The following is a 21,867-nucleotide window of genomic DNA, read 5'->3' on the forward strand; positions in this document are numbered from 1 at the left end:
TTTTAAAAAGCTGTAATTTACATCTTTTTTTAAAAGATCTTTTTTCCTTAAAAAAAATATTTTTCATGTAATAAATAAACAAAAAAGTACTTTTATATTATTATATCCAAACATAATTGATTGATAAAAAGACCTTTTTATATGAGATATCCAAACATAAAATTACTTTTACTTCTCTATAAGATCTTTTAAAAAAGATAACTCGAAAAAATATCTTTTCTTAAAAGCTTACCCAAATAAGCCCTTTATGTGTAGAATCTGTGTGAACTGTGAAGGAATTATCTTAATTTTATAATTTTAAAATAGATATAGTTTAAGAACAAATTTGTTATTAACTCTTATTTTTTATTTATTTATTTTATGTTTAATTATTAAAAAAAAATATTAACTCTAATATTTTTGTGTTGTCAAATATTTAACTAAAAGATTAAAAATAATATAAAAGTTCAAGTGAAAAAAAATATAACAACTCAATTATAAATTTGATAAAACTATACAAACTACAGAGGAATAATTACTCCTTTTGTTTCTATTGGGGACTGACGCAAGGAAACATAAAAAGACAAAATCCTGATTAGTATTTATAGGCTCATAGTCTGCAGAGGTCCAAGCTGCAGAAAGTGAATGACAGTTCAGAGTTTGAGAGAATGCCAAATAACAGCACAAGTGGAGGTAAGAAGAGAAAACTCTGCCCACCAAAAGAACCCGAAGATTGGTGCTTTGAATGCAAGGATGGTGGAGAAGTCATTGTATGCGATCGCAGGTTTGTTCCTTCTTTTTTTTTTTTGGAGGGAGTTAAAACGATTCAGTTGCTTTAGTTTTTTTTTTAAATCTTTTTTAATTCTTCAATTGTAATAAGCTTCACCAGTTATGGTATAGTATGGTATGGGTTGACTCTGATTCTTTTGCTTTCAGGAACTGTGTGAAGGTTTATCACTCCAACTGTGTTCCTGTTACTCCTGTGAAGGACAAATCTTGGATTTGTGGTAAGCCATTTGAGTTTCTTGATAATGTATTAGAGTTCTTGATAATGTAGTAGAGTTCTTGCTGGGTAGCCAAATGTGATTGTGATTACTGAATACTGATTAGTCTTCTTTTAAATGGGAAAATTTGATTTGCAAACTAGATGGCCTTCCATTAATGGTTCCATCAAGTTTGATGCATGATAGTAAATACATTGAATTTTATTCTTTATGGTTGCTTCTTTCGTAATTGAGTACAGCAAACCCTAACTAAATCATTAGGTTTTTGCGTGTCCAATTACCATGAGATTAAGCTCTTTCATTGACTACATGATTAGGTTGCCATAACTGACATGCTGCATTTGTATGTTATATTTTCAGCTTGGCATTATTGCTACGAATGCAAGGACTCCGCAAAGTTTTATTGCCTTGGTTGTCCAAATGCTTTGTGCAAAGAGTGCTTGGCTTCCTCAGAATTTATCACTGTCAAGGGTGATAAAGGATTATGCTGCGACTGCGCGCCGCTAGTCAAAATTATCGAACAAAATTTGGAGCGGGACTCTCAGGGGGTAGGTGTGATAATATCGAATGCCATTTATTTTTTACCAAATTAATTCTTGATTACGTCGAATCCATAATTGCATTTAATTTAGCTGCTACACCCTTTCTGCACTAACTTCAAAATATTAGGAAGCATTATGGCAAAGGATATATACTAGTTTTCAATTACTATGTGACTTACATCAATTACTATATAACTAACAAAGACAGAAAATTTTGGTGAAACTATTGCTATATCTTTTCTCTAATTTGTGGATGTTTCAGTTTCTGAGTGTACAAGATAATGCGCAATATTAACATATGAGAGTGTGAGAAGTAAGGCTGTTTAACATTTGTAGTTGAGATAAAATAAATGGCTGGTCAGGTCTTTGCGACATATGTGAGTCTAGACTATTGAGCCAAAATTGTTACCTTCATTTTTGTTCTTTTGGATGAAAGATGAAACAGCTAAATGATAATGATCAGATTGGTAAATTGGAGTCATATTATAATTTAAGTTGAGATGATATCTATAGTTGGCAGTTTCTAATAAAATTTGTTTGTTCCTTGCAGAACAAGATAAGAGTGGATGGAAGAGATACATATGAGGGTCTATTCAAGGAATACTGGGAAATTATTAAGCTAAACGAAGGATTAACTAGTGATGATATCTCTGCTGCACAAACCAACTACAACAAAAAGGTTAAAAAATCTCCAGATCAAAGCAAAGTCATTGATTTAGATAAAGAAAGTCAGAATGACTCCATGTCATCGGACGGCGATGAAGTTTTTATGTATAAACACAACTCAACCAAAAGGAAGCAGTCCAGTTCACTGGAGTTTATGGGATGGGGATCGAAACCTCTCCTTAGCTTCCTTGCGTCCATTGGAAAATTTAGTACTGAACCATTGTCACAGTGGGGTATACGGACTCTCGTGTGTGAATACATTGAGAAGAACAATCTCTATCTCTCGCAAGATAAGAGGAAGTTCCTCCTTGATGAAATGCTGTTTTCTATATTCAGAAAAAAGGTTATGTCAAAAAATCAAATATATCCTCTATTGGAGCTTCACTTTGCTGAAAAGTCGGATGATAGAGATGGTGAAGAAAACAATTATGAAAGCATAAGCACTCCTCCTGACAACAAGGGTCTCAGTGATCAGACTTCATGTAGGAAAAGGAGATTGTCAAGCTCGAAAGGGAAACTTCTATTGGAAAAGAAGAATTTGTCTATCAAGCCTAGTCGTTTTGCATCCATAAGTTCCAGTAATATAAGACTTATTTACTTAAGACAAAGCTTGGTGCTAGAGTTATCTAAACAACTTGAAAATGTTATGGATAAGGTTGTTGGAGCCTTCGTTAGAGTTAAAATGGATTCCAGTGATTGTAAGCAGACAAGGTCTTACCAGCTTGTGAGAGTTACAGGTATCAAATTAGACATGTTTGATAATCTATATTTTACACTTCTCCCTTTTATTTGCTAGTTTTGTTAAGTTGCTTTGTGTTTCACATTGTTGGCATATGTTTCCTAACTTTTTGCTTACGTCCCCTGTTTAACTTATAGGTGTTGTATTGGAGGATGATGCTTATAGGAGAATTCTTTTGCTAGTTTCCTTCATGTCTAAAGCCATCCCTATCTCCGAGCTTTCTGATAATGACTTCACAGAGGTCAATCAGCTGCATTGAGCATGTTATTTTGTTTGAATAATTTATGAACATTTTGTATGCAGTACGTTGTGCTTCTAAGCGTTTATTGCTGTGTAATAGTTATTACCTTGTGTTTTCTATTGTTTACAGCAAGAATGTGAGGATTTGCGGCTAAAAGTGAAAGCCAAAATGCTGCAGAAACTAACTGTTGTAAGTTGTTTTGACATTCGAAGTTATCTTTTGGAGGAATACTATCCCAAATAGGAATTGTGTTAATGTAATAAGAACTCATATTCTACTTGTTTAATATATCAATTTGACTGTTAAAATTGTCAAATTGTAGCTCTAAAGTTAGTGTAATTACCTGATACAAGCTTAAAAATCATAGGAAATTTAAGTAATTCTTTTACCTCTGGTTTTTTACAGGTGGAGCTTCAAGAAAAGGCAAAAAGTCTTCATGAGGATATAACAAAGCATGTATGCTTCTTTTGACTCTTGAAAGCTATAAGTTAACATCTACCTATTCACCCCGCAAATACAGAAAGAAAAGCGTTATATCTACCCTTTTCTAAGTATAGGTTTAAATGTTTGAAATATCTATATCTATAAGACCTCATTGGACGAATTACATTAGTCGATCCTTTGTTAGAATAATCGTGATCATGATCATGTGAGCACATTCCTTTTCCCTTCTGCCTGACTTATGAGCCCAAAACGTTTTATTAGGTGAGTCTGTGATCACAGACTGACAGAGTTGATATGTTATGTGTGAAAACTGAGCTCCATTTTGAAGTAGCCTTGAATGATTTGTTTTTTGACATTTTATGCATGTCATTGACTCTTGCTTACTTTCTCTACTATCCTTAGTCGAGGTAGTGTGTTATACAGTATTAAATGTCAAATTATCTGTGTAGGGACTAGGGAGTAACAATCAATAAAAGCACCATCTTAGTTCTGATATAAACAGTAAATTAGCCAAAATATAAAAAACAATGAAGGCAGGACCACCCAACATTGCTTCTAATTCTAAACAATTCCTAATTAAGAGAATTCGATAGATTACTTTATTTCTGTTGAACATTGGCTTTGCTTACCAAAATCTTGTAACGTATGGTTATTTTGGTTTTGGTGTTTGTTTCATTTATCACAGCTTGTAAATGTCTTTCTTATTTTTCTGACCCTTCTTCACTTTATGTTCTTGCTAGTGGATCGCGACTCGACTAACCTATTTGCAAAATCAGATTGACCGTGCAAACCTAAGCGGAAGACAAAGAGAATATCCTTGTTCCCATTATTATATTTTTATTAAAAATAAATACATGAAATCTTAATAGCTCATAGTCATACACGTTAGAATATACCTTGTATCAGTTTCTGTTGCTTCAGTATAAGAATCATAATTTCTCCTTAACCATTATTTTTTGTGCTGTACAAAATTTGCCTTACTTGATGAAAGGGAAAAACTTCAACAACCATGGAAGCAAGAAGAGTTGTTAAAGCGAGTTCCATCAGTTCTCCCAGAGTTTCCTACAGAGCCACACAAATGATAAGAGAACTAACACATGTAACTTGTGGTTTTATGGTTTAGAATGAAGGTCCATGCTTTTGGAAACAAGTTAATTTCTTAATGTTGCTCCAATAGGTTATAGCCTTTTTAATAATAATAAATTAATAAATAATTATTCTAGCTAGTTTATGTTTGGTCAATTTTGTGACACTTGGAATTAAGGCTGTGTAATGACGTGTATAATAGCATTATCAAAAATGTCATGTGCAGAATAAAAATCAGCCACTAATTCAGTTGCCATATGTGTTTAAATATATTTAATTTTTTTCAATATGAATTTTATATTTTAACATATATTTTATATAAATAATTGATATTAGCAGCTGATTTTTTAAGTACATTTAACATGATTGTAGTTTTATACATAATTGGTGCTCTCGTATTCATGATTTTTGTCTGCCAACATTATCCACGCATGGTTAAGTTGGTATCGTCTAATTCCAAGGACCAAAAGAACTAATTTTTATAACCAGATAGAGAAAGGAGGTCTTCATGTGGTTGCAAACTTGCAATAACAATAGTGGTCACAACATTAATGATGGACTAATTACCCTTTTGGATCCGAGTTCATACTGTCAACAATAGATAGAGGGTAGAACAAATACATAGTCAACTATGTTATTGTTCTCTATACACAAATGACAAAACATAGTGACTAATTTTTTGTGTACACAGCATTTTTGATACGGAATATATACCATATAATTTGACATGAACACTGGTGTGGCAAAAAAAAAGAGCACAATTAGGACACTACTCTCTCAATCACAATGTAGACTTCTTGAAGGACAAGGTAATGGTGAAAATCCTGATGATGATAGTTGAAAGGGTGGACTAACACATATCTGATCCCAAGATTTTCCATCACTTTCATCTCTCGTGATGAAACTATTTGGGCGTGTTGGAGTTGAGGTCTTGGAGGGAACAGAAGGAAAATGGAAGGTTTGATTTGAGAAGTAAAAGATACTTCACTTTACTCATCAATCCATTCCCTTCCCTTCCCACTCAGATCTCAAACTCGCAAACACGCCCTTGTGCATCTTACACTTTACACCTGCACTGGCTTCAATTGGAAGTGTCAGAAACGCCTCTGCTCCCTCCCTCCAAGAACCTGCTTATAAAACCACAAAAATTTAAGTATTAAAAGGGTGTCTAGAAATTGATACTGGCTATGAGAAAGCACAGAAAAACAGTGACTTGAGAGAACCCACCTATCAGTTCAGGTAAAGACTTTTTTTTCCCCTTCCTGATTAATATGATCGCCCCTAGAATCCTTGCTGGTGAAATTAACACAAAGGGAGCCAAAGTGCATCCTTATCTATATAATTAACCAAACATTAGATGTTATCTTATGAATGAATACATAAGAGTAAATAACGTGTCGGGGAAGTAAAGAATTACCCAGCTCGATCATCTTGAACAGTTCATTTCATGTCATCCCTGGCATGGTATCATCTGTCATCATCAGATTAACCTTCCCACTCTGCCACCATAACCAATCAAACTATGCAAAGGATCCAACCTATAATTCCAACTGACTAGCATTTCAAAAGAGAATGAGTTAAAAAATCTAAACGCAGAACTTTAAGCCAGGGGAGCTCTTATCACAGTCTAAGCCAAATACTCAACCGCTCTAATTCCATTCTCCACTTCCATCACTGATAAATATCAAAATGAATTCACTTTACAATATCGTATTCAGCCTCAAATAAATAGCTAGGTTTATCTCACAAGCCAACAAATTTTTGTTTTAACCAAGTTTGAAAGTATCTTACTCATGATCATCAATTATATTTACTATAACCAGATTGTATAATTAAAAAAAAAAATGTTACAAAATCAACTAAACCACAAGCAGAGTAGTTGAGTGACAATATTCAGAGATACTAGAGAACAACAACCAGTAACCCTCCAAAACTCTACCTGATTTGTTGATAATAATTGGTACTACCAGTAGTCTCCACATGAACAGGAGCCATCACGAAAGTGGTGGAAGCGATTAGTGTCTCTCACTATGATTTCCCTGTTCACCAATGATGACACATATTTTATTGCTGAGTGGCAATCACCACAAACCCTGATATTCTTCATGATACGTATGGTGGATCCAGGAGAAGTATTTAGAAGTGCAAATGCGAGAGCCAACTTCTCACTGTGATATTGTATACTTACTTCCTTCTCTTGTTGATCTACACAAAGAAGCACATGACTAGTGTCTGGAACATAGCCAATTGCCTTAATTTCATGATTTAGCTTCTCCCACATTTTAAGGACCTTCTCATTTTGTGGATTTGCAAAGTCATTTGCAACAAATACATGGACAGAATTCTGAATCTCAACCCAACTACATGCAGGCTCCTTCTTCAAGCCACTGTCTTTCATTATCTTTCTAACTTTTGCAACATCCTTCCACCTACCCGCAGAGGCATACATATTGGCAAGCAATATATGTGTCCCTGAATAAGAAGGTTCAATCTCAAATATTTGTTCAGCAGCATAAACACCTATCTCCATGTTCTTATACATCCTAGAAGCACCAAGCAAAGCTCCCCATATAGCTGCAGTGGGTTCGATTGGCATTTCTTCAATGAAACTTTTAGCTTGATAAAGAAGGCCAGCTCGACCAAAAAGATCAACAATCGTCACATAATGTGAGATTTTCGGTTCAATATTGTACTTTTTCATTAATCCAAAATAATTTTTACCCTCATCCAAAAGCCCAGCACGGCTACAAGCAGTAAGAACACTTAGGAATGTGATGTCATTGGGTTCAATCCCAATCCTCAACATTTCTTCGAACTGTTGCACAGCTTCTTTTCCAAACCCGTGCTGGGCATACCCTATAAGCATCGAATTGAAAGAAACCACATCAATCTTGAGCAATCGATTGAAAACCTTTCTTGCATCCTGAATGCTACCTGACTTTGCATACATGTGAAGAAGAGTGTTGCCCACGTAACCAGTTAATTTTTTGCCCCATTTTATTGTAAGTGCATGAAGCCATTTACCTTGCTCCAAAGATCCTATACTCGAAGAAGCACATATAAGGGATGAATAAGTAAATTCTGTTGGTTTATAACCTTCCCTCTGCATCCTAATAAACAGAGCCAACGCATCCTCTAATTCACCCTTCCTAGCATATCCAGTTATCAAAGCATTCCATGAAACCTCATTCTTATTTTCCAGCTTGTCAAATGCCAATCGTGCTTCGCTCAAGTATCCACACCTAGCATACATGTCTACAATCGAACTGCCCACAAAAACATTTGAGTGGAATCCATACTTCAGACAACATGCATGAATTTGCTGCCCATCCTTATAGCTGGATATAAATCCACAAGATTTCACCAAGCTGGATAACGTGAATTCATTCGGTCTGGACCCAAATCGTAGCATCTGAGGAAACAAAGCAAGTGCATGTTGGGCGCATTCATTCTGGGAATACCCAGTAATCATGGACGTCCAAGTAACCATGTCTTTGGACGGCATTTCGTCGAACACTCGGCGAGCCTCTTCCAAACTGCCACACCTTGCATACATGAAAAGAATAGAATTTCGAATAACAAGGTCATCCCTGAGCTTAGAATTAAGGATGTGTGAATGCACCAATCTTCCTTCTCTAAGCTTCCCGAACTGGGTGCATCTCTTTAGCATTGCATTGTACATGGATCGGTTCGGCTCAAGCGAGCCGCTGCCAATAAGATCCAGAACATGGAGACCAGTTTTGGAATTCCGACTTGGAAGAAGAAGGTCCCTGTCATCAATGACACACAAATCGTCCAATCTGTCACAATGTGAATCGGAAAAAGTAGTTGCTGCTGATGAAGATTGCCAAAGGGTTCGAATGGTATTCAAACGCCATTCTATGAGTTTAACTGCAATCACGGAGCAAAGTGGAAGACCCAATAAGCTTAGAGTACTGTATTGATTAATTATCCATAACCAACATAACAGTTATTCTGTTGTTATGGCGACATTGGGCTGAAAAGAAAGAGAAAGAGAAAAAGAATGCATACAAAAAAGAGGAGTTAAATTGTTGAGCTTACAGGGGCATATGAGCAGTGATTTGAAGTGACTAATTGAAGAGGAAAGCATAAAAGGATTGTTACATTGGATCATCACCTCGTACTGTTGTTTGGGTTCCACAAAAAATGAATTGAATTCAAACCCTACTGTTGTTTGGGACTCAAATTAGCAGAGATGAGTTTGAGAAAAAGTGCGTCGGAGACGGATTCGCTGTGCGCCTACCAATTCCTTCGCAGCAACACCGTTGAGTAGGTGGTCAGAACCTCCCTCATTCGTGGCATCAAGCTGCTGCTCGCTCAGCCTGGGGAACACTCTTCTTCACATCTATGCAAAGTCTGGCAGCATTCAAGATGCAAGAAAGGTTTTCAATCGATTGCTCAAGATTGATGTGGTTTCTTTCAATTCGATGCTTATAGGGTATGCCCAGCATGGGTTTGGAAAAGAAACTGTGCAACAGTTCGAAGAAATGTTGAGGATTGGGATTGAACCCAATGACATCACATTCTTGAGTGTTCTTACTGCTTGTAGCCGTGCTGGGCTTTTGGATGAGGGTAAAAATTATTTTGGATTAATGAAAAAGTACAATATTGAACCGAAAATCTCACATTATGTGACAATTGTTGATCTTTTTGGTCGAGCTGACCTTTATCAAGCTAAAAGTTTCATTGAAGAAATGCCAATCAAACCCACTGCAGCTATATGGGGGAGCTTTGCTTAGTGCTTCTAGGATGTATAAGAACATGGAGATAGGTGCCTATGCTGCTGAACAAATATTTGAGCTTGAACCTTCTTATTCAGGGACACGTATATTGCTTGCCAATATATATGCCTCAGCAGGTAGGTGGAAGGATGTTGCAAAAGTTAGAAAGATAATGAAAGACAGTGGGTTGAAGAAGGAGCCTACATGTAGTTAGGTTGAGATTCAGAATTTTGTCCATGTATTTGTTGCAAATGACTTTACAGATCCAAAGAATGAGAAGATCTCTATTTATTTGAGGCTGAATACGAGATTGTAAAGCGAATTAATTTTGATATTTATCAGTGATGGTAGTGGCGAATGGAATTAGAGCGGTTAAGTATTTAGCTTAGACTGTGATAAGAGCTCCCATGGCTTAAAGTTCTGCATTTAGATTCTTTAACTCATTCTCTTTTGAAATGCTAGTCAGTTAGAATTGTAGGTTGGATCCTTTGCATAGTTTGATTGGTTATGGTGGCAGAGTGGAAAGGTTAATCTGATGATGACAGATGATATCATGCCAGGGATGACATGAAATGAACTGCTCAAGATGATCGAGCTGGGTAATTCTTTACTTCCCCGACACTTGTTATTTACTCTTATGTACTCATTCATAAGATAACATCTAATGTTTGGTTAATTATATAGATAAGGATGCACTTTGGCTCCCTTAGAGTAAAAAATTTCACTAATCCTCAAGTCAGTACAATTCGGAGGTTTGGTTTTCGCTTTACTTTTTATTTTTATTATCAATATTTTCTGTTTCAGAATTTTATATTAAAAAAAAAAAGAAAATATAAGAGGTGAAAAGAGAAAACAAAATTTTATTGTTTTTACTATTTTTTTTTCTTCTTTCACAAAATTTTAAAAATAAAAAACACTAAAAATGAAAACAGAAAATAAAAATGCATCTTACATTGTTTAGGCCCACAAATAACAATTTTTTTTAGAAAAATATTTGGTGTATTCGTTTTATTCTACATATCTAGCCAATGGTGGGATAAAACTTTGTTATTGTTGTTGTTTTATTCTGTATATTGAGTAAATAGATTCTCATTTATTATTAGATGAGGTGTAAAATTCATATGGAATGAGTTTTATATTTGGTGAATTCTATGGTGCCTATAACTTGGCGCCTAACTTACTTTTTATGGCAAATTTTAAATATTTAATTATTATTTATTTTTATACTTTTAAAATGAAATATTGATTTTTAATCATTTTTGATAAATTAGGCAAACACTTTTAAGCACCATAGCAACTACCTTTATATTTTATTTAATAGACAGGATCATAGAAAATGTGTGTTGATTTGAGTCCATTGTACAAGTAACATATCTCATACGTTTGCCTTATGCAAGGGCAACGTCATCAATTGTTTGCCTAGTTTAACAGTGGCAACAGAATTTATGTTATGACAGTTGAACCACTGCACTCATCCATACACTAGGGGTGTAATGGACCGGGTGAAACCGGATTTGTTCCAACCCAGACTCGGCCCTAAATATATCTTGGACGTATTTTTTAGACCCTAATACGGCCCTAGACCTGATAAAACCTAAACACTTTCGAGTCACAATTATACCGGGTAAAAACCAGGCCACGAATCAGAACCAAATAAGGAGAACAAAGCAACAACATATTTAACTAAAATCAGAACAAATCAGAACCAAACAAGGAGAACAAATCAACAATAATCAGAACATGTTTTAATTAAAATCAGAATAAATTAGAACCAAACAAGGAGAACAAAACAACAATAACTAGAACATATTTTAATTAAATTCAGAAAAATCAGACCCAAACATGAAGAACAAATCAACATTATACGTAACTAAAATCAAAACAGATCACAACCAAACAAAGAGAACCAATCAACAATAATCAAAACAAATCAACAATAATCAGAAGTTCAGAACAACAAATCAACCTTATAAATTATAATAACAAATTCAGAACAAATCCAGCATTATAAATTGTAATACCAAAGCTTAACCTTGATCCTATTTTAGAAAAACAAAAGTTTTCAGAAGCATTACCAGAACCAGTGCCGAGAAGAAGAGGAGCGGCTGCGCAGGGGCTTCTGACCTTCCTCATGAGAAGAGCACCAGCTCCGAGAAGAAGATGAGCAGCATCGAGAAGAAGAGAAGCAGGATAAGAAGAGGAGCAGCGCCGAGAAGAAGAGGAGCAAGAACAAAGCAGTAACCTTCACACTCCGCGGCCGCTGTTGGTGGCGCCGTGACAGAGGTTCGCCGGCGAGAAGGGCGGCGCGGAGAAGCTGTGCAGCGCAGAAGCAGAGTAGCCGGTTCCGAGAAGCAGTCGAGCAAAAGCAGAGTAGCGCCGGTTGCCAGGAAGAACAGCGTGAGGCCGGTGACGGTGGCCGGTGCGTGTCTGAACGGTGGCACTGGTTCTTATGCGTGCCCTAGCATTGAGAGGGAGAGCGCGCCAGAGAGAAGACTGTGTGTGTGGTGAGATGTGGACATGTTTCAGAGCCAGACCCGATTGAATTGTTCTTCCGGGGGTTTTTCTCTTGGGTCAGTTTCAGAGCTGGGCCAAAATGTTCAAAAAAGCTTCGATCCCGGGTTGGGTTATCGAGGCGATCCGGCCGTTTGCATGTCTAACAAAAGGGCACATTTTTATTTTTAATATTAAGTTAATAATGGTGTTTTTTTAAATTGTATACAGTGATATTTTTTTAAAATATGGAATGATTTAATTTATGGAGTACAAATTGGACGGTCCCATTTTTGTATTCGAACCGTCCGATTTGTATTTAAAAAATTAAAAAAATTTGGAGTACACAAATCGGATCGTCTGATTTGTATACTCTAAATTTTTTTACTTTTTTTAAACACAAATCGATGGGTCCAATTTGTGTACCTCAAATTTTTTAAATTTTTTAAACACAAATTAGAGAATCTAATTTGTATACTTCTCATAATTTTAAAAAATACCAAAAATTATCACGTTAAAATATAACACTCCTCCTACTTTTAGTTTAATATCTAAATTTTTTAGCCACAAAAAAGGACAATAGTTAATTTGTCTCACCATAGATTATATACTACAGCATAAATTTATTATCCTACTAAATGCCTTGGCATAAATCCTCTAGACAGGAATTAATACATATCTCACCAGTGACAACTACCACATTGGGGTGTTTATAGTCCGGCTCGACTCGAAGATTCGGTACGGTCTCAAACTTTTTAGGGACTAATTTGGTGTGATTTCACCGGGTCTAGGACTGAGTAAGAATCTTAAGAGTAGACTCAGTCATTATTTCGGGTCGGGTCCGGATCATATCTCGGATAGCCCGAACTCGACTCGGTGGCTCGGTCATCATATACAAGGGTAAATACCCTTTCCGGCCCCTGAACAATTTAAAGTGGGACATATCGCACCTTTATCATCCAGAAATCCCTACCCGATCCTCGACCAACCACATAATTGAACAAATCGACCCCCTGTGACCGGTTGCTTCCAGGTTACCCGGTTGACGTGTCAGGTAGATGCTGAGGTGTCAAGTGAGTGTGCCACGTGTAACCAAGATTTGTTGCAGGGACTCAAAACCCCCTCCCTGCAACTCAAACGGCGTCGTTGTGTTTGGCCAATAATCTCCCATTCCTTCGAAGTACATTTACTGTATACTCCCTCTTATTTTCATTGATTCACTAAAAAGCCCTAACACTTGATCTTCCTGCATTGTTTCCCTCCAGAACCTCTGCACCACGCAAGAACGGAAGTGTGGGAGAATCAAATCTGCGACGAACGTGGGTAGGGCATAGACGTTCAGTGTGTGAGACTGCATTGAAAGGTTAGTTCAGTTTTTCGATTTTTCACAGTGTTAGTTAAGAATGTAGTTTTTTTCCATGCACTTCTATGCGGGGTGTGATGTGAGGAGCTTTACGTTCGAGATGATTAGTATGATTAATGGATAAAGTGGTTAAGAAGAAACATTGTTTTTAGTTAGGGTTTGATAATGCTAGGGGTTGATAAACGTAGTCAGTAATCCGGGTAATGAAATTTGTATGTATTGGTTATAGTGATGATAATGATGGTGGCATTGTTGTGCATTACCGTAAAACTGTTTCTAAATGTTGCAGATGTCTGTGTTTGTGATCCCTGTGTTTTACCATGGCGGAAAGCTTGTTAGAACTAATGGTAAGCTACATTACTTGGACGGGAAGGTAGAGAAGTTTCCTCCAATGGATATTGATTTCGTAAACAAGAAAGATTTGGAAGAACTTTTCAAGGGTTTGGGGTACTTGACATACAGAGAAATCTACTGGCACGACCCAACTGTTATTGAGTTCGAGGATGGTCTGCATGTGCTCTATGGTGATAAGGAGATCAACAATATGTGCGACTTCACCATGAGAAATAATCTGAAGGAGTTCCACCTTTACTTTGAGCATGGAGTGGATATCCCTGAGGTTACTGAGGATGAGCCTGTGGAGGAGGAATGGGTATCTGAAGATGAGGATGTCTTGTCGGTAACAGATTCTTCAAAATCTTCTTCCTCCTCCTACGATTCATATGAGAGTGTTGAAGATGAAGTTTACAAGCCCCCTCCTCCTGGGTATGAAACTGACAGTTCTGAGGAGGTTGTTGAGGTAAAAAGAAAAAGGAAGAAAATTGGGAAGTCTTGCTCACCTAACACCATGGCAAAGAGAAGGGCCTCCAGGAGATACACTGGTAAGAGGAGGATGAAGCATGTCCTGAAAACAGAGAGGGAGAGTGGGTCTAGTAGTGGAGAGGAATGGTTGGGCCAAGGCCCAGGTAGTAGAGGCTGTGTTGGGCCGGATCTGGGTAATATGGAAGGCCCAGCTAGTGAGGGAAATGTGGGGCAGAAGGGGGTTGCAAGTGAGGCTGGTGAGGAATTCCTTGATGGTGAGGATATTGTTTATGAGTATGAGTCTGAGGGTTTTGTGACCCCAGTGTCATCTGATGATGAGAGGGGCCCTTCTGGGCCAGATTTTAATGAGGACAAAACATTTGGAGAGGTGCAGTTTAGTTTAGGGATGCAGTTCGCAACTATGGAGCCATTTAAAAGGGCACTTAAGGATGTCTTTGTGCAAGATGGAAGGGATTGCATGTACCTAAAGAATGAGCCGGGGAGATTCAGAGCAGCCTGTGCTGAGGAAGATTGTCCTTGGCTGATTTTTGTGTCGAAGAACTCGGTTACCAAGTCTTTTGAGGTGAAGACATTCCACAATCAGCACACATGTGGCCGTGATTATGGCAGCAACCTTGCTGATAAAAAATGGGTGGCTGAGAAATTGGGGCTAAGACTAAAGACGCAACCAAAGTTGACACCTAGGGAGGCAATGCAGCATATGAAAGAAGACTACAACGTTCAACTGAATCGGAAGATGATTACACGAGCAATCAAGCAGGCTAGGGAGACTGTGTTGGGCAGTGAATGGGCTCAATTTGGGAAGCTTAGGGATTATCTGAATGAGATACACAAAAGCAATTCCGGGAGCACAGCACACATGAACACCTTACCCCAGCCACAAGGGCCAAACTTGTTTCAAAGATTGTATGTCAGTTTTGATGCTTGCAAAAAAGGCTTCAAGAATGGGTGCAGGCCTCTGATATGTTTGGATGGGTGTTTTCTGAAGGGTTACTATGGAGGCCAATTGCTTTCTGCAGTGACCCAGGATGCAAATAATCATGTCTTCGTGATCGCATTTGGTGTAACCAGGGTTGAGAACACTGATAATTGGAAATGGTTCCTAACCTGCCTTCAGGAGGATTTCGGCTCAAGCATGCTATTTGGATGGCATTTGATGTCTGATCAACAGAAAGTAAGTTTCATAATTACCATATAGCATCATGTATTTTTCAGCTTTATGTTAGATTAAATATGTGAAATGCTCAACTGCAGGGTCTTGTTCGGGCAGTCCAAGAGGTGATGCCAAATGCTAATCATAGGAACTGTGTGCTCCATATGTGGAAAAACTGTGAGAAGAGGTTTAGGGACAAACAAGTTAAGGGTTGTGTTTGGGAAGCAGCTAGGAGCACAACTCCAGTTCAGTTCAAGGCTGCTATGAATAGATTGAAAAGTGTGAGTAATGGAGCTTGGGAGTACATGAATAAGTTTGACCCTAAGGTCTGGTGTAGGGCTTTTTTTAGTCACTATCCTAAGAACGCTGCTGTGACAAACAATATGTGTGAGTCTTGGAATGCAGTGATCATGGAGGCTAGGGAAAAACCAATCCTGACACTGTGTGAGGAGTTAAGGGTCCAAGTTATGAACAAAATGGCTAGACACAAGAGGATCCTAGGGGCATATAAAGGAAAGCTGGCTCCAGTACAACAAATGAAATTGGACAAGTGGATTAAGCCAGAAAGTCACAAGTGGAATGCTCAATGGTATGGTGACAATGACAGGGTTGTGTTTGAGGTATCCAGGAATACACACAAACTGGGGGTTAACCTGAAAAATCAAACATGCACATGTAACTTATGGTAGCTCACAGGTAAGTTGAAAGTATGTTAAATAGTTTCAAATTTTTTTGGCCAGGTTATTGATATATGACAGATGCTATAATTGCTAAATTCTGTAATGTAGGTGTACCTTGTGTTCATGCTGTTGCAGCCATATCCAGAGTGAGGGTAAAGGCAGCTGAAGACTTCGTGTCTCCATTTCTCACTATGGAGGCAATAAGGAAGACATATGATATCTGTATCAACCCGGTACCCAGTGAGGAGTTTTGGGAACCAACTGAACAACTGAAGGCAGATCAACCAAAAATAATGAGACCTGTTGGTAGACCAGTTAAGAGGAGAAAGGAATCAGCTACCCCTCCAGCTCCATCTGATGGCAGCAAGGTTAGAAGGACCTTCCAGGTTACCTGTAGCAAATGCGGAGAGGCTGGCCACTACTTCAAAACATGTAAGGGAGCACCTAAAAATCCTAACTGGCAACCTAAAAGGAGGAGAACTGTCAAGGTATGGAATAATTTTTTTCACAACTTGGTTTTCTATCTGCAGCCATGGAATACTACCAAAGTTAACTGAACTCTTTACTCACTGTTCAGGGTGGTAGTTCTGGCCAATCTCAGGACAAACCCATGCATCAGAGGCAGAACCCTACTTTAGAGGAAATTAGGGTTAGATATCTAGACTTGTGTTTGCTATGCTTTTCGTTCTTTAGGTTTACTGGCTTCATTGGTTTTGTTTATGTTTGTTGCTGAAATGAATGCCATATTACTGTTGTACTCCTGGATTAGGCCAAGCTAAAGAAGCAAAAGAAAAAGGTGCCCAAGAGGCCACATGCTCCACCAGAGGAAATTCCAATCTCTCAATCTGCCCCTCCAGTGGTATATGTTAGAGTATACTATGCAGTCTAAGATGTTAACTCACGTTTTTTTGCCTACTAACTGGATTATTTGGGTTGTTGTTGAATAGGAATCTCAAGGTGAAGCAGCCCAGCCAAGTCCTACACAGACAATTTCTGCACAACCAGCCCAGCCTAGTCCTGCCCCACCAGCCTAGAAAGGGCTTGCACCAACAGCACAGCCCACTCCTGCACCACCATCCCAGCCCAACCCTGCACCACCAGCCCAGCCAAGTGCCAGACTCAGGCCCAAGCTGAAGACCTTTAGGCCACCAGCTCCTCTGTCTCCACAAACAAGCCACCAACCAGTTTCTGCAGCAGAAAATATTGAGGCCATCACCAAGGAAACAGTTGCTGCATCAAGTGGAGAAACCTCTTCAGACATATTGAAGTTCATTCCAACCCCAAATTTCAGGCCACCAAAGCAGACTTAGTTAACTAGGAAATTGCAATGTTTAGGGACATGTTTTTGCTTTGCTATTTATGTTTTTTTGGATGCTGCACCAGAATTCTGAAAACTGCATATGTTTAGGGACATGTTTTTTGGGAAAACTACTTGGACTCACAAAGTGTGTGTGGTTTATTTTGTTATGTTTGTCTGCTGTACCATCTGTGTTACCAAGCTGTAACTTGGATTTGTGAAATGACAATGCTTAACCCTTGTGAAGAGGTTGCATTTTTACAATGTTTTCAATTTGGTTTACCATGATTCTGTCAATCAATTACACACAAATCATGAAATGTAGAAAATACTCATAACTGACAAAACAAACTCTTATTCCAGAAACATAGTTCATTACACTTTCACATTCAATTCTTTCACTATATCCAGACATTGAACCCTTTATTAAACACTAAATTTACAATGTCAAAGGCATATTAACATTGTGCAGCTGTTACAATACTACATCCCTTTCCTATTACAATGCTCAACAAGATCAACCCAAATACTTTCCATCTGCTAAGAGCACCACTGTTAATTTCATCGGTTTTGACCTCATCCATCTTCTTCTCTATCTCTGCAATTCTTTCTTCCATCTTTTTCGTTGGGTCCGATACTGCATCTTGTAGCACCTCATCAATACAAAAAGAGGCAACATACTCATCTAGCCAGGCAAAGTATTTGCAATGTCCTCTGTTCTTCTACATCAAACATGCATACTGTTCAGCTCCAACAAGAGACCAAAATAACACAGCAACCCAAACACAAAACGATATCCGAAAAAATTACCTTAAAATAGGAACAACCAAAGAAAAGCCTCTTAGGATTTTTTGAAGTTCCAGATTCGAACAAAATGGCATATGATCCGCAATTGCACACTGGAGAAACAAACTTCTTCTTCATCCTTCTCGACGCTCCTTCCAGAATGCTTCCATCGGCACTCATTCCACTACCCCAACTCTCGTCAGCCCCACCGCATCTTCTCTCACGACTCCATGAGGCACCAGAATTTGTACTCGCCATGCCCACCCTTGCAGGTCCTCTCAGATAGCCAGAAGATGCAAACCCTAAACCTTTTCAATCATTCAAGAATGGGGGATTATTGGCCAAACACAACGACGCCGTTTGAGTTGCAGGGAGGGGGTTTTGAGTCCCTACAACAAATCTTGGTTACACGTGGCACACTCACTTGACACCTCAGCATCTACCTGACACGTCAACCGGGTAACCTGGAAGCAACCGGTCACAGGGGTCGATTTGTTCAATTATGTGGTTGGTCGAGGATCGGGTAGGGATTTCTGGATGATAAAGGTGCGATATGTCCCACTTTAAATTGTTCTGGGGCCGAAAAGGGTATTTACCCCATATACAATTAATATTTTGTATTATTAGTGATGGATGATGACTATTCTTATGTGGAATTTAAGTATTGTAAACTTTAATATTTTGTGTCATTAGTCATTATAAGACTATAAGTTAATATTTTATATTTAAAATGCATAAGACTTTAGACTAATGTATAATATTGTATTATTTGTATTGATTTAAATATTTGGTGTTATTAGATAATATTAGTATTGATTATGGTTATGCTTTAATTTTAAGGAAGGGTTGGTTCTTGTTATATTTTTCTAAGTGAATTTTACCATGTTAAATAATTGTTGGAGTTTTAGAAATTTATATATTTTCACATACTAATTTACAAAAGGTAATGTTAACGGTCCGATTTTCACTCGATTTTTACCCGGTATAATCGTGGCCCGAAAGTGTATAGATTTCATCGGATCTAGAATCGAGTTCGGATCTAACAAATAGACCCGATATATATTTCGGATCAGATCTGGATCACATCAAACCCGTCCCATAAACACCCCTAATTGCCAGCAGCTATAGTTTACATACATTTATAAATGAAAAGATGTTCTACAAGACCTTTCAACCATGCTATTTTTCATTCCTTTGTTCTTTCTCACTTTCTCCACATTCTCTTAAGTCTCAACCAGCTAGCTTTCCAAACTTTACTTGAACAAGAATCCAAGAATGTAACTTGCCATTGATCTCACCAAAAAACAACACTTGAAAGTATTCCCATAACGCCATCCCATGGTCATGCATTTGTAATGGTTGTGACTGCTCCAGCCATTGTTATGCTACTTGTTGCTGTAATTTTCTTCTACTTGAAAAAATTTGCTTGCTCTTGGCGTTACCACCATAGACACAGAGTTGTGGCGAGTTTTCGAAGAGAAGCAGGATTTAACCAAGAGGATATAAGGAAAGTTGATAATAATATGAAAGGGTTACTTGCTGAAACAAAATTCCAAAAGCATCACCTGTGGTTTCATTATCAAAACCACCACCACCACCTAAAGGAAAAGCCAACATGGAAAACAACACCTTAGAGGTTGCAGAATCAAGAGAGAAGAGTGCTAGCCAAACAAGACTTAGGCCTCTACATTGGGATAAGGTTGTAGCTAATGTCTTTTTGTGGATTTCATCTTTCTAACTTCATATTTATAGGTTTGATGATGAACTCATAGAAACACTCATTGGATACTCAACCAAGAACCAAACCAATGAAAGAAACGTATGTCATGCATCTTCAGCTCAGTTATTCCTTGTGGACCCTAGAAAATCCCAAAACACATCAATTGTGCTAAGGTCTCTTGCAATTTCTCGCAAGGAAATTATGGACGCGCTCGATGATGGACAAGGAATCAGTCTTTAGTTCAGACAGTTGAAAAACTCACTAAGATAGCCCTCTTACACAAGAAGAAGAAGCCAAAATCATCCAATTCAGTGGAAATCCAGATAAACTTGCTCATGCTGATTCATTCCTCTACTGCATCCTCAAAGCGGTTCCAACAACATTTATTCACCTAAAAGCAATGCTTTTCAGATCAAATTATGATTGTGAAGCTGTTCAGCTTAAAGAAAAATTACAAACGCTTGAAAAGGGTTGCCAGGAAATGAGGGCTAGTGGCCTGTTACTGAAGTTTCTTGAGGCAATTCTCAAAGCTGAAAACCGGATGAATGCCGTAACTTACAGGGAAAATGCACAAGGCTTCAACCTAAGTGCTCTTAGGAAGCTTTCTGATGTTAAAAGCATTGATGGGAATACTAGTTTGCTTCACTTCATTGTAGAGAAGGTGGCTCAGTCAGGAGGAAGAAGAGAAGCTATAAATCAAAAGCATAACATTCCCAAAATAAATGGTGATATAAGCAACTCCAAAGAAAAATAATAATAGCCTTGTGCAACATGAGAAAGAGAAAAGAGTATCTGATGCTTAGTTTACAAGTGTTGTTGGGAGGTATAAAGGATGAGTTATCTGAAGTAAAGAAAGCAACAATAATTGATCATCAGAATTTCATTAGTATCTTCTACACTCTCAATGCTCATGTTAGCAAAATTCGAGAGATTGTAACAAAATGCTGTGGCGACGACAATGAGAGAGGTGGATTTGTTAAGGAAATGAAAGGGTTTGTCGAGGAATGCGAGGAGGAGCTTAAATTTGTGAAAGATGAACATCTTAGGATCATGGAGCTTGGGAAGAAAACCAATGAGTATTATTATCTAGGAGGTGGAGGAAGATCAAACCCCTTTGAACTATTTCTTATTGCGAGAGATTTTGTTGACATGGTGGATGAGGTTTGCAGTGATCTCAGAAGGAAGATAGAAAAGAAGAATGTAGGAGGAGGAGAAGGTGCATCAAGAACACCTCTTTCACCCTCAAAGAAATCACCACTCAGGTTCCCAAAGTTTGATTTGCACTTTCTATCAAACATGTCAAGTGCAACATCATGTTCTAGCCTATCAGATGATGATTTCTGAACCAGGGTTTTATGCATTTGTATCAATTTGTTTAATGCAAAATCTTTAACTATGTAGAGTTTAGGGGATTAGCTTAGACCTTGAATTTGGTGTATACTATGTAGGATCTTTGACTATGACAACCTTTGGACGTATGTACTAAAAACAAACAAAAAAGAGAATTATTATAACCTGACGTCTAGCTAGGTAACAAAATGAAATTTCTTTTGTCCTTGTGTTCACTTAATAATCAGTAATTGATTGTCCTTTCCCTATGACAAACAATTGATTAGCAAGTACAATGGTTTGTGAAAGCTTGATACAGTATAGAAATATTATTTTTATGCTCTTGCATGTCAAAAATATGACAATTCAAAAAGGGCTGAGAGCATTAATGCTCTGTGCTTTAAATAATAATAATTATTCTGGTTCTAGTGAATATTAGAGGAAAGAAAAGTACAAAGTCTTGACCCTTCCTACTATCATTGAGAAGTTAAATAGAGAAGTTATTATTTGTAGTTTGTACATTTAGAAATTGACATTTTATAGAAATAAAAGGAAGATAAAAAAAATTATAGGTGATGGTTGTGCTAAGTACAGAAAGCAAATGTTATGCGTTTCCCTCTAAATGTTCATAGAATATTAAGAAACATTTTGTTATTTTTTTATTGAGAAATTGAATCAGAACCTAACTTCTTTAATTAATTAATTGACCAAGACATTAGTAGTTGGTTAATTAAAGAGAAATTGAGGAGCCCAGACATGTTACTTTAGATTCGTCATTTGCAAC

At 37.6% G+C, this 21,867-nt stretch overlaps 2 protein-coding genes across 6 annotated transcripts; one reads left to right on the forward strand and one right to left on the reverse strand.

The window, feature by feature from the left end:
• Positions 583-4,957, forward strand: LOC107645783 (uncharacterized protein At5g08430-like). The gene is made up of 9 exons (XM_016349894.2): positions 583-763; positions 916-986; positions 1,344-1,531; positions 2,076-2,928; positions 3,068-3,171; positions 3,301-3,360; positions 3,577-3,627; positions 4,356-4,426; positions 4,583-4,957. Exons 1-9 carry the CDS (start codon positions 648-650, stop codon positions 4,695-4,697), a joined length of 1,629 nt encoding a protein of 542 aa, XP_016205380.1. The 5' UTR covers positions 583-647; the 3' UTR covers positions 4,698-4,957.
• LOC107645782 (pentatricopeptide repeat-containing protein At3g24000, mitochondrial) lies at positions 5,238-12,080 on the reverse strand. 5 transcript variants are annotated; one of them, XM_021104117.1, is made up of 6 exons: positions 11,519-12,080; positions 8,764-9,078; positions 6,641-8,592; positions 6,119-6,239; positions 5,929-6,035; positions 5,238-5,828 (listed from the first exon to the last, which is right to left on the reverse strand). In XM_021104117.1, exons 2-3 carry the CDS (start codon positions 8,834-8,836, stop codon positions 6,665-6,667), a joined length of 2,001 nt encoding a protein of 666 aa, XP_020959776.1. In that variant the 5' UTR covers positions 8,837-9,078; positions 11,519-12,080; the 3' UTR covers positions 5,238-5,828; positions 5,929-6,035; positions 6,119-6,239; positions 6,641-6,664. The 5 variants fall into 5 exon arrangements, with proteins under 5 accessions (XP_020959776.1, XP_020959775.1, XP_020959774.1 ...); XM_021104116.1 differs by having other exon boundaries at positions 6,119-6,251; XM_021104115.1 differs by having other exon boundaries at positions 6,119-6,255.

Source organism: Arachis ipaensis, chromosome B06, assembly GCF_000816755.2.
Source record: "Arachis ipaensis cultivar K30076 chromosome B06, Araip1.1, whole genome shotgun sequence".
NCBI classification, from domain to species: domain Eukaryota; kingdom Viridiplantae; phylum Streptophyta; class Magnoliopsida; order Fabales; family Fabaceae; genus Arachis; species Arachis ipaensis.

Excerpts from the sequence above, each read along its gene's own strand:
- LOC107645782 (XM_021104117.1), bottom strand. The coding sequence starts at position 8,836 with ATGATCCAATGTAACAATCCTTTTATGCTTTCCTCTTCAATTAGTCAC. Across the intron at positions 8,593-8,763 it reads ATCACTGCTCATATGCCCCT|TTAAACTCATAGAATGGCGT; the intron begins GTAAGCTCAACA and ends CCGTGATTGCAG.
- LOC107645783 (XM_016349894.2), top strand. The coding sequence starts at position 648 with ATGCCAAATAACAGCACAAGTGGAGGTAAGAAGAGAAAACTCTGCCCA. Across the intron at positions 3,172-3,300 it reads CTGATAATGACTTCACAGAG|CAAGAATGTGAGGATTTGCG; the intron begins GTCAATCAGCTG and ends TATTGTTTACAG. Across the intron at positions 4,427-4,582 it reads CTAAGCGGAAGACAAAGAGA|AAAATTTGCCTTACTTGATG; the intron begins ATATCCTTGTTC and ends TTTGTGCTGTAC.